Source organism: Equus przewalskii, chromosome 26 (genome assembly GCF_037783145.1).
Source record: "Equus przewalskii isolate Varuska chromosome 26, EquPr2, whole genome shotgun sequence".
In the NCBI taxonomy this organism is placed as follows: Eukaryota; Metazoa; Chordata; class Mammalia; order Perissodactyla; family Equidae; genus Equus; species Equus przewalskii.
In genome coordinates this window covers 27,767,050-27,782,564 of record NC_091856.1, presented here as the reverse complement: position 1 = coordinate 27,782,564, position 15,515 = coordinate 27,767,050, and the positions used below count along the sequence as shown (strand labels likewise).

At 35.2% G+C, this 15,515-nt stretch overlaps 1 protein-coding gene across 24 annotated transcripts in view; it reads left to right on the top strand.

Moving 5' to 3' along the window:
* Positions 1–15,515, top strand: part of DENND1A (DENN domain containing 1A) — a 513,391-nt gene that overhangs the window by 129,755 nt on the left and 368,121 nt on the right. For 16 of the 24 annotated variants that reach the window (XM_070596419.1, XM_070596426.1, XM_070596412.1 and 13 more), the window contains one exon: positions 7,375–7,418. The exons of 4 other annotated variants lie outside the window; for them this stretch is intronic. In XM_070596419.1, the coding sequence (XP_070452520.1) occupies positions 7,375–7,418 (44 nt within the window). Of the gene's footprint in view, positions 1–1,271; positions 1,390–7,374; positions 7,419–15,515 lie in introns of those variants that run through there. 4 more of the 24 variants (XM_070596431.1, XM_070596429.1, XM_070596433.1 and 1 more) reach the window with 3 other exon arrangements.

Genomic DNA, 15,515 nt, shown 5'->3' with positions numbered 1-15,515 from the left:
AGAGCTAAGTAGTACATGGCCCCTGGCCTCACAAAATACACTAGCTGTCCCTTAGACTGTTTAGAAGGGGACCTGCGGTAGCATGAGATGAACGCTGGTCTAGTGCTAGACTCTGCACCTGGCTCTACCACTTCTTGCTTTTTCTGTCCTGGTCAGGACTAGGCTCAGTGCCACTCTCCTAATGCCTAGCATAGCACTTACCCAGCCCTGTAGGAACTGCTTGTTTAATTCTCTGTATTCTCCGTCAGAGTTAGACTGTAAACTTGAGAGCAAAGACTGTGGCTTATTCATCAACTGGGCCAGTCACATCAGAGTATTTGTGCCGTGAATAAATACTAATTTTCTAACGGTGGACAGGTAATAACCTGTTGCTTTCTTTAACTATGATAAAATTATGATAGTCCCAATGTCATAGCTTTGTCGTGAAGATAAAATTAGAAGTTTTATATAAAATGCCTGTCACAGTGCCTGGCACATAGTGGGTACTCAATCAGTAGTTGTATTTGAGTAAATGATTAAGTTATCTCTTTTCACCAAATTTGACAGATGTGATATATCTATTTATGGAGACTGTATGCAGTAATGTCACGTTTGTAGTACATAAAGGGCACAGCTGTCATTTAGGTTAAGTCTGAAGTAATTATTCACATTGAAATAAAAATTTGACACTTCTGGTGCTCATTCAGAAAGATGGGGTAAAATGAATCCTAACTCAAAGAGAAATTAAATGGAAGCCTGAGATTATAACCATTAAAAAAAGAACTTTATCAATATTTATCTATCAATATGATAGATTTTAGGAATTAGTTCCAGACTTTGAATGAATTTAAAAAACCCTAAATACTAAATAATAATGGAGGTTGAAAACTAGGGTATTCAGTAGGGAGAAAAATAAGCATGAGTGAACATATTCTTTTGACTTTTTTTTCCCTCCAGTACACCTTCTCTTTTTCATTTTAAGACTCCCTTTGGAATTTGACTTATGTTTGATTTTGGGGTTTATGCGGCATAAGTTTGGTTAAGGATCAGATTTATATTCCTTCTATAGGTGAAATTAGTTATGAGAAAGATTTTAAATTATCGATGAGTAGGGGAATTTGCTGGTCAAAATCTATCAGCATTCTTTAGAAAGAAAGATGAAACTCCCTAGATTTTACTGCATAATGTCAATGGACTCATATGTAGAACAGCTGATGCGTTTAGGACTTGTTGATTCCCTTAATTGGTAACTGTACTACATTCATAACCCCAAGAACTGAAAACAATAGGTCAGTGTCTGCTGTTTATGCATAAATAGCTACATCGGAGCAGGATATGTCTGAAAGGCAGAGTATGTTAGTTTGAGGAGGAAGCTGGCACATGAATGGTTCTATTGCTTGCCATACTGAGGTGGGTTATGCTCTCCTTCCCTGAATAATGCTATTTGGGTTTTTATTATAGGTGTAGTTGGTGAACTATTTCTGTGTTATCAGGCTGGCTGCTGTGAAGTAGTATTTGAATGTATTTTAAATGCCAGTGTTGAGGGAAAAGGCTAGAATAGAAACATAGTTTAAAATTGGTAATGACTCAGTTTTTATGTCTTATAGTATTCACGTTTTTGAGCAAAAAGTTAATACCTAGAATAGCTTTTTTTTTTTAAAGAAATTCCATTTGTACATGGAAACAAAATCTTCATTTAAAGTACTTTGAAATGATTTTTTCTTTTAGATTAATGAATTATACCCCTTTGTCATTTCCCCAGGATTAAATCTGCATTTTGAAATCTGTAATTTTTTTTTGAAATGAGCAATTTTTAGTTTAAAAATATTTTTAAAGGAAAGACTATGTAAACCATTTTGTTTCATTGTCGGAGAAAAGGAAAACATGTTGATAGGTTTTTTTTTTTTTTTTCACTATGTAAAACATTTGAAACATTCCTTTCAAAAATGTTGTTTTTAACAAGTAAATTTTTGCTATCATAAATGGAATAATTTCCTAGAATAATTGTATTTAGTTAAAATGCTAAACCAATGATTCAGGTATTTTATAATATAAAGCAAGTGAAGTTGACTCTTTCTAGCTGTAATCAAAGCTTACTAAGTCGTGTCCCTGAAGCTCTTTCTTAGTTTAGTGCAGTCCAGTTTGCAGTCCTGCTATCAAGAAACTTTAATTCTACGTTATACAAAAAAATTAACTTTTTTTCTTGAAGGTTGAAAGAAAATTTATTTCCCAGTGTGTTTTGGAGAAGACTGAGCTTGTCCTCAAAGTGTACAACTTCTCAGACTATTTTCTGAGAATCTACGTTTTTAGGGTATAAAATTTGAAGATGTGTTTTGGCAAAGTGTAATTACTGGACTGTTACCCGTTTGCAGCATATTCCCATCTTCTCATCTGGAAAATTAAATCTGATTGCAGCTTGGATTAGCATTTATGCTTGTGGAAGATAGTTTGGAGAGGAAGATAAGTATCTTAAACTCCATGAAATTGAACAATGAGATTATATGGTTTATAGCTAATTTTAAAGTCTCAGTTTTAAAGGGCAGATTTTTATATTGTAAGCTTTCAATGTATTCAATACTTTCTCTCTTATTGACTGAAATATCCTAGAGATAATGACTGGATAAATTTAGGAGGCATTAAATGTAATGTTTTCTACCTTGATACCTAGCATGTTAAAAGTGAAAGCAGTGTAGATTCCCGTGTTAATGGCTCCATTGCAGTTTCTCTTAAATTTCCTAAAAGAGCTCCAGTTATAGAAGATTGTAACATTTGGTTAGTATGCAGTTGTTACGCCTTTCATAGAAAATGAAGTCAGTGTATTTTTCAATAATCAATTAAAGTGTCATGCCTTGACCCTTGAACTGGAGTCATTGATGTGACAGAGAAAAACAGGAAAATAATTTGGTAAGGGTGTGTGTGTGTGTGTGTGTGTGTGTGTGTACGTGTACACAGACTTGTTACTGATCTACAAATGAGCCCTCATACATAACCACGGTACTTTTATGAATTATTTTGCATTTCTGTTGTAAAAGATCTGTCTACCACGTTTTCTAGGAACTTTAAGCCTAAGGCAGAACTCAAGGTTTTGGAGCCTGTGTAAAATAATTTATAGCACCTTTCCAGTAAGTCTTGCCCAAACCCTTATTCTATTAATTAAACATCCTGTGGCAATCTGGTATATCTTAAAGATTTAAAAGTATGTTACATTAGAAGACTAGAAAACATGGACTATTAAGATTGAAGAAAATTAGCTTTTATTTTTTTTTAAAAAATAAGACATTTGTTCTGAGATGACTTTTTTTTGCTGTGAAGATACAGGCTTTTAAGCGTGGTCATGTTCTGTGCCTGAATGAGATTGTGGGGTTGGGAGTCCTGTACTGTGAAATGTCTGTTTTAAATATGGAAGTGTTTCTTGTGGCCTCCAGTGGAAGTGGTTCACATGTGTCTGTGTGGGAACAGCCTCTTGCATGGCTGTGGTGCTGGGAGAAGGTAGTGGCCCGTCACATTCACATAACATGAGGCCTTGTTCCACAGCCAGTTGTCTCTTTTAGACTTACGTGGTTAAGAGATATATGGACTCAACAGTACCATACGTCTTATTGGCAAGATATTTTGAATATGATTTTTTTGTTGTTGTTGAATAGTATTTCCTGGGAGATGGTGATCTTGATTTTTAATTTTCTAGGAATCTATTACTTAAATCGGGAGAAAGTTGCTGGGAGAGAACAAGGAGGGAAGTGTGTGCTATGTACCACTATATTATGTTCTTAATTTTCTGACATAGGGACAGTTCTTAGAGAAAAATCTTGGTGTTTGCTGATAGCTCTATTCTTACTGCCAGTGGCCTAAGCAAATGATGTAACTTTTTCTATGGTAGAGTACTCTCATCTGAAGATTTTTGTGTTGAAAGTTAGTTGTTGGTGACACCGCATTTGGCAGTGAAGGTATGAATGTGAGAAGGTGTTTTGGAACATTAGCAATTATGGCGTTGGATGGTGGATAAAGAAATAGATATATAAATATTAGACCGATGCACAGTTTTCCAGTGTATGTTATTTTCCATATAAAGATATAGAACATTTCATAAAATGTTCCCAGACCATTTAAAACTCAAAGAAATGCAGCTGATGCAATGAAATACATAGAGTACTTGTAAAAACATACAGACACGCAAGTGGATTGCTGCCAGACAGAAAATTTAAAGGCGGTTTGCTTAACTGCAGGGTGCTAGGTTTTGTACGTGTGCCATGCTGAAACTGTTAGTAAGGCGGGTGTTGTGTTGCTTGAGAAAAGCAGATTGTATTTGGACCTTTTTAACTCAGATGTTTCCAATGTCGATATTTTGGTGACATTATGGCATTATGATCAACTCAATGTGAAAAAAGATGATTTCAACCTACTGTGCAAAACAGACATTTTAAGAAAATTCAAACAAATTATTTTCAGTTTTTGTGTTAATTTTTACAAAATGGCTTGCATAGTTTTATTAACTATCAGACAGGATCTTTGAGCTAATTGAATGGAACTTTATAGGTTGGGCTTTGGTTTTAAAAAACACTGCCTTTTTTTTTAAAATATTGCTTCAGAGAGTGTTAAGGACCCATGAAGTTTGCTTTTGTAAACCTCAGGGCCTTAAAGAAAGGAAATCAAAAGTTTTATACTTGAATCATAGTAAATAATAATCCATGTATTATCTTGGAACATGATTCTGTTAAAATCTGGAAATCTCACTCTACGGTTCGTCTTAGGACAGTTGAAGGAATTTAGTGGATGTTCTTTATTATGTTGCCTACCATTGAGGCAGTGTTTAGGGTAGTATGATTTCAGTGACCCCTATCTTGGTATTCCATGGTCGTCTTTACCTTCATTGTATGAAAATAGGTTGATTTTTCTTTCAGCCATCTTTCCTTCTCTTTTTTCAATTCTACTATGTTGTATATATGAATAAAATACATTTTAAAAATAAGTTAATTATTAATATAGTTGGTTAAAGAGATTTAGAAACTTTCCTTCTCCCACCTATAAAGAAGAAACTTATTTTTTAAATTGAAGAATATACCACAAATTTTGGTTTCTGATGTTCATCCCCTTACAAAATGGTGATAAAAAATAAAGTCTTTGGTTTTATTCCATCTGTATTCCATTGGTATTTTGTGGTTCCCCAAAACACAAACTACTCAAGACAGAGGACATGGTATTAAAGGTTTATATGTGAGTCATTTCTTTATGAAGTTTTCTGGTTGAAGAGTAAGTATTAACCACATGACAACTGGAAGAAAAAGAAAATGCCTTAGATTATTTTGTGGCTTTCCCAATCTCTGTTTTACTGTGTCCCTCAGTGGCTTAGAGTACATCTCTCTCTCCTTTTTTTTTTTTTTGGTTTTAAATCCTAAAATACCAGTTTTTTTCTGGACTAAGTCATTTATGCATGTTTTAGGAATTACAGCCATGGCCTTCCTTTTTAGTCCTCCCTGACCCCCACCCCGATAGCACACTTCTAGAGGTTTGTGGGGCATGTGGATGTCCCTTTGCATCCTGCTGGCTAATTCTTCCTTGTAGACCTAGTGCTTTTCATGCCACACCATTAGCGCCCTCTGGCCTCTTGTCTCAAGAGGGCAAGTCCTTGTGTGATTTCAGCCCTTCAGGCCAGAGAGAAGCAACAGCATCTTCATCTAGCCCACCAGGGCATCCTTGCCGGGGGCGATTGCTCCAGAATTCTGCTAGTCACAGTCTAAACACATCATTTGTCTTTTCTAGTATTTTAAGATGAGAGTAAAGAAAGAAATTGATCCCTGATTTTTAAGTCAACCGGAAGACACCTCAAGAGCTGAAAAGATCTACAGATAGTTTCAACTGTTTTGCACTACCCACTTTGGGAAGCTCTGCTTTTACTATGACCTTTTGAATATTCCTGCTTTTGTTATTAGTCTTGGGTTTTGAAAAATAACATCTGTTAACTGTAATGACTTGAAAACTGGTATTTCTAACATTTAAATGTAGTATGTGAATAGGCCCTTAGTTTTCTCCCTTTTTGATTCTTCACTGCAGAACAATTACTGGCATTTTTGTGTTGTGATTTGGGTGCTTTTAACTTCTACATGGATTCACTTTTACAGAGAAGTAAACTGGTGTTTTAAAAGATAGATATAAAAAGCGAGTAATATATATTGTGATCATGATGAGAGGGGACCCTCAAATGTTGTGCTTTTAAATAAGCCTTTTAGGGGCCAGCCTGGTGGCGCATCAGTTAAGTTCACATGTTCCGCTTCGACAGCCTGGGGTTCACCAGCTGGGAGCCTGGGTGCCGACATAGCACCGCTTGGCAAGCCATGCTGTGGTAGGCATCCCACATGTAAAGCAGAGGAAGGTGGGCACGGATGTTAGCTCAGGGACAGTCTTCCTCAGTAAAAAGAGGGGGATTGGCAGCAGATGTTAGCTCAGGGCTAATCGTTCTCAAAAAAGTAAAATAAAATAAGCCTTTTGCATTGATATGTGATTTCTCAGATAGATATTATTCTGATCACTTCTCTTAATGCGTCTCTGAGGAACCAAATCTTCCTCTTATTAGAAAAGATTGAATGTTTTCCTAGCCGATAGCAAATGGAGTGCTAATAGCTTTTAATTAGTACACTTCTGTATTGACTTTCAGACGATGGCGTTGGATTACCTTGCAATTATGATTGAAGGATCAAGTGACCCCTTTAGTAATTCCATTTTAAACAGATGGTCATGAAAGGTATTTTCACCTATGGATTTTTATAGTTTCTGAGCAAGTCTAATTATGTTAGATAGAACGTAATATCTCATATGATACTTTGTTTATGCTGATAAGCTAGCCGTGTATTGTTTGGTTCTGTCTTTAAGAAAACTTTATCTAGTTTTGTCTTTATTTTTAAGAGTTCATAAGTATTTTGGGAAGGATATATTTTATTTTTAAAAAGTAAATGTTTTGCATTTGTTCCTTGAAAGGATTCTTCTCCCCTCCACCAGTCTGAAACTGGTGTTTAAAAAAAGGTGGTTTATCAAGCTCACATCTGTAACTATGAAAAGAAGGCTCCTGATTAGAAAAGAAAAGTCAAGCAGGTCTAAGACTCATTTTCTCTGGAAAAATATATTGAGGGCAATTTGCAGCCAGCAAGATTTTTGCATTAGGTAATAGTCTAAAGTTAACAGTAGCATCAGGTCTTCAAAATTTTTCTTTTTTATATTTCTGGAGGAGGGTAATGGGAGTGCCTTGCCTAGTCCTTCCTTGTGCTCATCAACATAGCAGCCTCAGCTGCCCCCCTTGGATCCCCTGCCAGGGCTGCTATCATCTTCTGATCAAATATTAATGTGTGATCCTCTGCTTGCTCACTAATCCAAAGCCAATTAATATTATCTGTCAATTATTTACAGATCCTGAGGTGCAGAGGCAATTCCCGGAGGACTACAGTGACCAGGTTCGGAATGCGTAATTAATTTTTTACATGACAAAATTTATTTCAGAGTTGTTCAACATATTATTACTGTTCTTTTTACTGAAAGAGATAAATGAATTTTTAGAAGGGAAGAGAAACAGTAATTAGGACCCCAAGACAAAAAGTAAAACATATTGAAGTAAGATTGAAAATATTGGTGCTAGATTTAGGGTGTTACCTTCAGGGGGAAAATGCACAGAAAGTAAGGAAGAAAATCTATTACAAATTTTGCTTTTTACTTTTAGGTATTCTCCAGTCCTCCGTTCATTAGGAAATCCTTTTTGGATTGCCTGTGAACTTTTTTTTTTTTTTAAATGCTATTTAAGCCGTCAAGAACCAGTGTAACAAAAAAGAAGGGAAGAGGAAAGTTGATAACATTTCCCGGAATTGGAAATAGATTATGAAACTATGTTATCATAGTACTTGAAGGAGAAGATACACATGCAGGAATGGTGTTTGGGGTAAGGGTGGTTTTAATGATGGTAGTGAAAGTTAAGGTTGGCCACTTGGTCCTGCCATCTCAAATTTCCTGCATTCTGCAAGCATGGAATGAAGTGGAAGGAAATATTTTACTCACAAAATAGTGCTGAAGTTCTGATGTTGGTCTACTCTTTATAATTAGATCTAAGTTATACATTCTGGATTCCAGTTTCTATCTCGAGAAATATTAGAGATGTTTTGCACTTTTGAGGCATCTTACATTTTTAGTTCAAATATGCAATTTGGTACTTTTTAAAAGCAGTTTTGAAATAAAAGCATCCTGATTACACTGAATAAAACAACTTCATAAAGCTGTTCATATGTGGGACATTGTACACAATAAAAACATGTTTCTGAAGTACATCCGTTTAATTTTGTCTATTAAAAAAATGTCCTTGAATGAAAATAAGTACAACAAGATAGAAACATCCAGTACAGCAGTAGTAACACCTTTCAGTGTGGCCTGTTGGATAGAGGGCAAAGCATCTGATACATCTTTATGAATATGGGGACATAATGTGACCAGGAATATAACTGGATAATCAGTATAATGAGATGCTTTGTAATGAGATTTTATTGTACAAGAACCCAAGAGAACTGATATGGTTTGCTTTGTATGTGATCTCAAGACTTTTAGATGAGATTTTAAAAAATATTACTCTTCTTACTCTACCGCTTGCTTCATCTTCCAACGGGAGAGTTGAATTTTTATCTTACCTTAAATTGATGTGAGATTGAGCCCTGTGGATTTAAACTATACAATCCAAAGATTATAGGACCTTTTTATTTTTTTTTCTCTAGACAATGTCTAAAGGGTGGAAAAGCTTAAAATATTGTTTAGAATAGACTTGAGGTCATAGCTCTTAAGAAAATCAATCTTTTAATATCTTGTTGTCTAGGTATGTAACCTTTGTGGTCCCGTGATCTGAATTACCCAATGAGAAAAAATTTTGTGTGAGAAAACTTAAAATAACATACTTAACATCTGAGTTTATTCCTTTAAACATAGATTCTTACTATATCTGAAAATTTTTGAGCAACCTGATTTTTTGGGTATGACTTTAAAAACTTGCATGTTAATGACCAAAAAAATTTAGGAAATATAGATAAAGCAAAAATAAACTTAAAAAAAGAATGAAAAGAAAGAAAATACAAATCATCTGTAATTTTACTGCTCAGAGATAACTGCTGTGGCAATTTGGTGTTTATTTCCATGTTTATTTCTCTTAGTATATGTGTCTGTATGTTTGGGAGAGTATATGTGTATATATACAGGTCCTACACATACCTATGTGTGTATATAGAGAAATATAGATTATTATCAATTCTGTCATTGCATATGGAGCCCACTTTACTGACTAGATAGTGTTATGTTATGAACTTAGTTCTCTTTACTTTGGTTAATGGATGATCTTACAAGTATTTCATACATTGAAATTGTATAATTTCATACATTAAATTGAATAATTTAAAATTACAGTAGGAATCTAAAAAATAATGATTGCTTTTATTTTAAAGTGCTCATAGGATGGGTGTTTGTTTTCTTTGTTTACATCAGTGATATAGTTTTGAAATTTGGAGGATGATATTCATGGACTAGATGTAGACTTACGAGGGTGTGTATATCACTGCCTTATTTAGCATCTCTTCCTGCTTAACACACGGTTTCCATTCTTTACCATGTATAACTCAAGAATGAAGGATGAATGAAAGATCTCCTTTGTATTTGGAGAAGTTACCTCCAAATTCCAAGAAATGTATTTGAGAGTTGATCTACTGGTCAAGGAAATGAGACCCGCATATTTTTTATTGATCTTTTTATCATTTAGATTCTGATTTTTTATGTTTTTTCTTCTTAGCATTTGTTGGATTAAAACAAATTATCTTTCCCCTTGGTGTGCTATTGTAAAGGAATTCTTAGAAATGTGTCTATTACATACAAGCCTTGAATGCTGAATATGTACTTTGTCTAGACAACATTTCCAGTATTAAATCATTTATGATGCTATCTGTAAGGAATACTTGAGATAGTTCACCAAAAAGTATAGCACTTATTACTACACACGCACACACACAAATTCCCCCCAGTTTTTCTCCCTATTCGCCTAAACTACCAGTGCTTGTTTTTACATATAGTGTATTTCCCATGTACCAGCACACTTGATCAGAGACGCTTGCTGCTGCTAGATGTTTTATTCTGTGTGTTCTTTGTACCTTACAGTAAAAGAATCTGTCACAAATTATTGTGGCTCACTGCTTTAGAAACTGAGAAAAAAGGGAGGTTAGATTGACATCTGTGACTGAATAATGATGACCAGCCTTTTGGCTCTCCTTGAGCCACAAAGCTAGCACTGCCTTTAGAGTGGAAAAAGAAGTAAGAAGAAAGGGGAGGGATAAAAGAGAGTTACAAATCTGTGGTCCCGGAGATGTATTACTGTTGGGCCAGTTGTCTGCGTGGTATGATAATCCATTTTGATCTTCTCTGTCTTAATTGTTTGCTAAAGACAAATGGGCAGTAAAAGTTCATCAGTTTCATCTTTTTGCTTCTCGTTTAGAAGCAGAATAAATGATCCATCACTACAGAAGTAGCCTTTCTTTCTGACACGGAAGTAATGCAGACCCAACACGTTTTATTAAAATGTTTTCCCCTCATTATTTCAGTCCTCTCAGCTCTGATAGATCTTACTGTTTCATAAAAAATGTAATCTGAAATGTAAATAAGGGTCTTGATACAGAAGGAAGAAGTAATGAGCAGCCTGAGCCACATTTTAGGACTCTTGATTGTAATTACTGACAAAGTGATTTCTCTGTGCCCTGTTTTTTTTCTTTCTTTCTTAAGTTGTCTGTGACACCCTCAGACCGCAATGACATCTATGGTTTAAACCATTAAATCACTGTAGCACTCAATATTTCATTTAAAATCTGGTAAGCCTGCTATCTTTAAACCTGAAAGTATAGGCTTTGTTAATTCCTGAAAGATGTGCAATGCGTATATTTTCTAAAAAAGGAAAACAAACAACAAAAAAGGCAAAAGCAAGGTCTTTTCAGAGTTCACATTATTTATTCATCTGCTTTTGTTTAATGCTTAGCTGGTTTAAATACTAAAATATCAACATTGGTAGGATCCTGACTTGAAAAGGATCCTGCATTTAAAAAGAAAATCTTCTAATAACTTACTTGTGAAATTTTAAAAAGGTATCTCTCATAAGGGTAATATGAAGTAGTGTAAGATTTTTTTTTTAGGGTTAGGCTTATTAAATTACAGATGTAATTTTCCAGTTACTTTGGTCTTGGTAGCTTAAAGCAGATTCTTTTCAATCTCTTACTATAAGTTTAGATCATGTGGCTCTTAATAAAGCCTGTCCAATAGAACATTTTTGTTAAAGAAGAACAGAATCACAATAATATTTTTTTTCACTTCTTTGAGAAATGGTTTCTCAAAGATATCAATTTGTTAATCTGGCATTAAAAATAAGAAAACAAAACACCAATATCTTCCCCTGCTAGAAATAGCCTTGTAGTTAATTAAGAGATTTATAATTATTCTATTATGTTTATGGTATTCATTCATAATTATGGAAATAATTGGTAAAACTTTACTCATTGTGATTAGTGCAGTTTTAATGACTACTAATTGAATTAAGGGAGAGAAGGATAGTGAAATTAACATCTTAGCAAACTATGGTCATCACTCTCATCAAAATCCCGTATTTGGCTTCAAAACATTGTATGATTTTTCAGAATAAAAAAAATGAGCCTTTAGTAATTATAACTTGTAGTATGGGATAATTTGGAATAAAGATATAGTAACCTCTCAGAAGATTTCCATAAATAGCCTTGTTATGTGTCAAGTATAAAAGGCATTACATACACCGTTTTAAAATGTGTTAGTTATAATACAATTACTTCTTGTACTAAAACAGGCAGAATTAATAATTTGTTCTCACAATTGCACTTTTTATAGCCTGTTTGTCCTAAGAGTGGCGATTAGAGTTGAGTGTGCTAGAAGTTGCTTCTCCAGTGCATTCATCTATATTTTGATGAAATATAGCAAGTGTCTTAGAGCTCTTTAAATAGAGGTCTGAGCACACTTACCTGCCTCTGTACATGTAGATCGCTGTTTAGAGTTGCAGGTAATTTTTCTTTCCACTGGCACTGAAATAGAGGTTATAATGAAACCAACAATCTTTATGCATTTATAGAAACTATAAAAATTTTATGGAAATCTTTACATAGAAACTAACAGTATTTCTTGTACAAGCTCTATAAGCAATGTAGAAACATGGTACATTGGGAAAAATAAAAAGGTACCTTTCTTTTATGGTTTTATATGGTCTATGTGATTTAAAAATTTCACAATAGGCAGTTAAGCAAATTATAAAAACATACATCACCCATATACTAAAAAGGAACAAAAATACGTTGCATAACTTAGGCTAGTTGTGATGGAAATTGGCATTTCTGAGTTGCATGTAATTGCTTAAATGTGGAGTTTTCATCTGTTCATGTTTCAGGTATGCTGTAAAGAAAACATTTCTTAAGCTCACAGTTATTCACAGTATAACCTATGTAAATAGATTGGAAGATTCTGATTAGAAAGACAACAGATAATATTTAATCAAGACTTGCTACTTGTATGTTAGTGATTCCCTTATTCTTTTGGTGAGCTCCTGTGCATAAAAACTTGCGCTTTATTTTCTTCCAAATCTTGATAAGCCAGAGTAGGCATTTCTTTTCAAAACTTGTTCATGCCCTGATTCATTGGAAGAATACTATCTAATAAGAAAATTACAGGGGCTGGCCTGGCTGGCACAACGGTCAAGTGTACACGTTCTGCTTCGGCGGCCGGGGGTTTGCCAGTTCGGATCCTAGGTGTGGACCTATGCACCACTTGTCGGGCCATGTTGTGGCAGGTGTCGCACATAAAATAGAGGAAGATGGGCATGGATGTTAGCTCAGGACCAGTCTTCCTCAGCAAAAAAAAAAAAAAAAAAAAGAAGAGGATTGGCAGCAGATGTTAGCTCAGGGCTAATCTTCCTCAAAAAAAAAAAAAAAAGGAAATTACAGATATAGTCCACAGCTCCTAAATTTTTCATTACTATGAAAGAGAGGCTTATTGTGCCAACATTGTATAATATGACACACATTTAATATTTATACAAAATGTAAAACAAATGATAACATTTGATTTTCTCATTATTATTAATCAGAGAAATGTAAGCAACGGTATACCTGGTCTGTATAAAATGTGACATTGATTTCACAAAGATTCTGCCAGTCTTTCTGTAGTGACTTGTCTAAGCCATAGAATCTTCAAATTGCAACTGAGACTTTGGCTCTGTGGTTCTTTGGGCCTTGCATTCACCGAGCTCACAAAAATAGAATCAGAGCTAGGTGTATCCCATTTCTCTTGGAAATTTTTGAGCTTTCTTTTTTCCCCATTCTCTTCTTCATGCTTCCAGCCTGCTCATACAGTCTGTTCAGATTTCATCCACTTTAAATGGTGAGATCAAGTTTGGTCCTGGAAAATTTTTATGACACCATATACCATGGAACAGAATTTGTTAATTCATTTCAGCCTCATGCAAAGGACTTATATATATAAGGGTCAAATGGATCACACTTTAAAATGGTTCCATAACCTGGCCTTAAAAAGACTAATTTATAAGTGGTTGCATTTTTTGATTTTTTTCCTCAAGTCTGTTTTTGGTGGCATAAATTGTCTAGGAGACTAGATTTGATTTTGTGCATTAACTAAGTGAGAGATTGATAAGTGAGTGTCTGCAGAATGTGAGCCAGGCACTGTACCAGGTAAAGAGGAAGGGGAGAAGTAGAAGATTTCATCTCTACCCTGAAGGACCTCACTGTCTAGTAGGCTACAAGGGTAATGCATGTCCCAAATGTTTTGTAGAAAAACGGCATGGCCACAAATTGGGGATGTCTCTGAAAACTAGGACCTTCGGGTAGTAGTGCCACTATGTAATCTCATTCCTGCAATTTTTTGTTCCTTGTGTTGTGAAGCCATGCAAGTTGGTTAAGTTAACAAGAGTGGTACAGAGAAACCCAAGTGGAATGTCTTGCAGCTGCCCTTAAAGAATATCATCTTTTTTTCTTTTTTCCTTTTTCTCCCCAAAGCCCTCCGGTACATAGTTGTATATTCTTCGTTGTGGGTCCTTCTAGTTGTGGCATGTGGGATGCTGCCTCAGCGTGGTTTGATGAGCAGTGCCATGTCCGCGCCCAGGATTCGAACCAACGAAACCCTGGGCCGCCTGCAGCGGAGCGCGCGAACTTAACCACTCGGCCACGGGGCCAGCCCCAAGAATATCATCTTTTAGGTCTGTTTTAAATGTGTGCTTTTCTGAAAGTCACTGTAGATTCATGGGTTTTCCAACCTCTTGCTCGAAAAGGTCAGTTTCCTTGTTTCTTAGTAATTTGGTAGTCTGGGATTGTAGGTGGAAACGTAATTTTCTCATCCACAGATAGAAACTCTCAATCTCTTCAGACCTGAAAACCTGGAAGGTGACTGTTTCACATAATAGCAACAAAGCAACCTGCTCAAGCAGCTTTTTTCAAGTAGTATGTCAGTATCCATGGTTGCCACCAAATGTAGCGTTTTGATGGACCATATTACAGATTTCGAAAAGATTCATTGATAGATTGCAGATGTATGAATGCATCCCAAATTAAACATCTGCTTCTTTGTATGTGTTTAAAAGTGACCTGCTCTTGATGATTGACTTGTTTAAATATTTTTCAAGTATAGGCTCATGGATGGGTAAAAAAATAGTCTATCACCTGTTGCCTCTTATTTCCGCCTGTGCTCTTATACCTGGTCTGTATAAAATGTGACATTGATTCCACAAAGATTCTGCCAGTCTTTCTATAGTGACTTGTCTAAGCCATAGACTCTTCAAGTTGGAATTGAGACTTTGGCTTTGTGGTCCTTTGGGCCTTGCATTCACCAAGCTCACAAAAATAGAACCAGACAAAAAAAAAAAAAAAGTCAAATTTATCGCCTTGGACAAATGTCAGGTTGCTGCTTTTTAAAGTGTTTGCTGAAGAAACCACTTTGTATATAAGAAGTACTGTTCTGTCATATCTATATCCTGAGTTTTTTGCCCCCATTTCCAGAAGACGGTGAATTTAAGAATGAGATGGAGTTGAACTGGCTTCTTAATGAAACTGTATTTCAAAACCTTAAACATTTAGCTAAGCTCAATTGAAAAATTGATACATTTTTCTGACTTAAGGCTCTTCTTTTAAGTTGAAGATTTCTTCCCAATTTGGTCACTCCCCAGCTGTTACAGTTATGTAGAAGGAACTCATTAAAAAGACAAATTCTTTTTGAGCTATTCTTTCTGAAAGCATGCCAAGCTATATAGCTACATTACACTGCTACTTACTTGAATCTGACTCCAGGAAATGGTAATTACACAAGCCTTACTTATACATTCTTATATAGGTTTTGTTCTGGCTCCAAAAAAGCCCCAGTAAATTTCAGACATCTGTGAATACTATTGGATGGTCTTGTTTCTCGTGAGTTACCCAATGGGTATAGCTGAGTGAGCTGTGGCTGCTTTTGAGAGCTGTAGTCCAAAT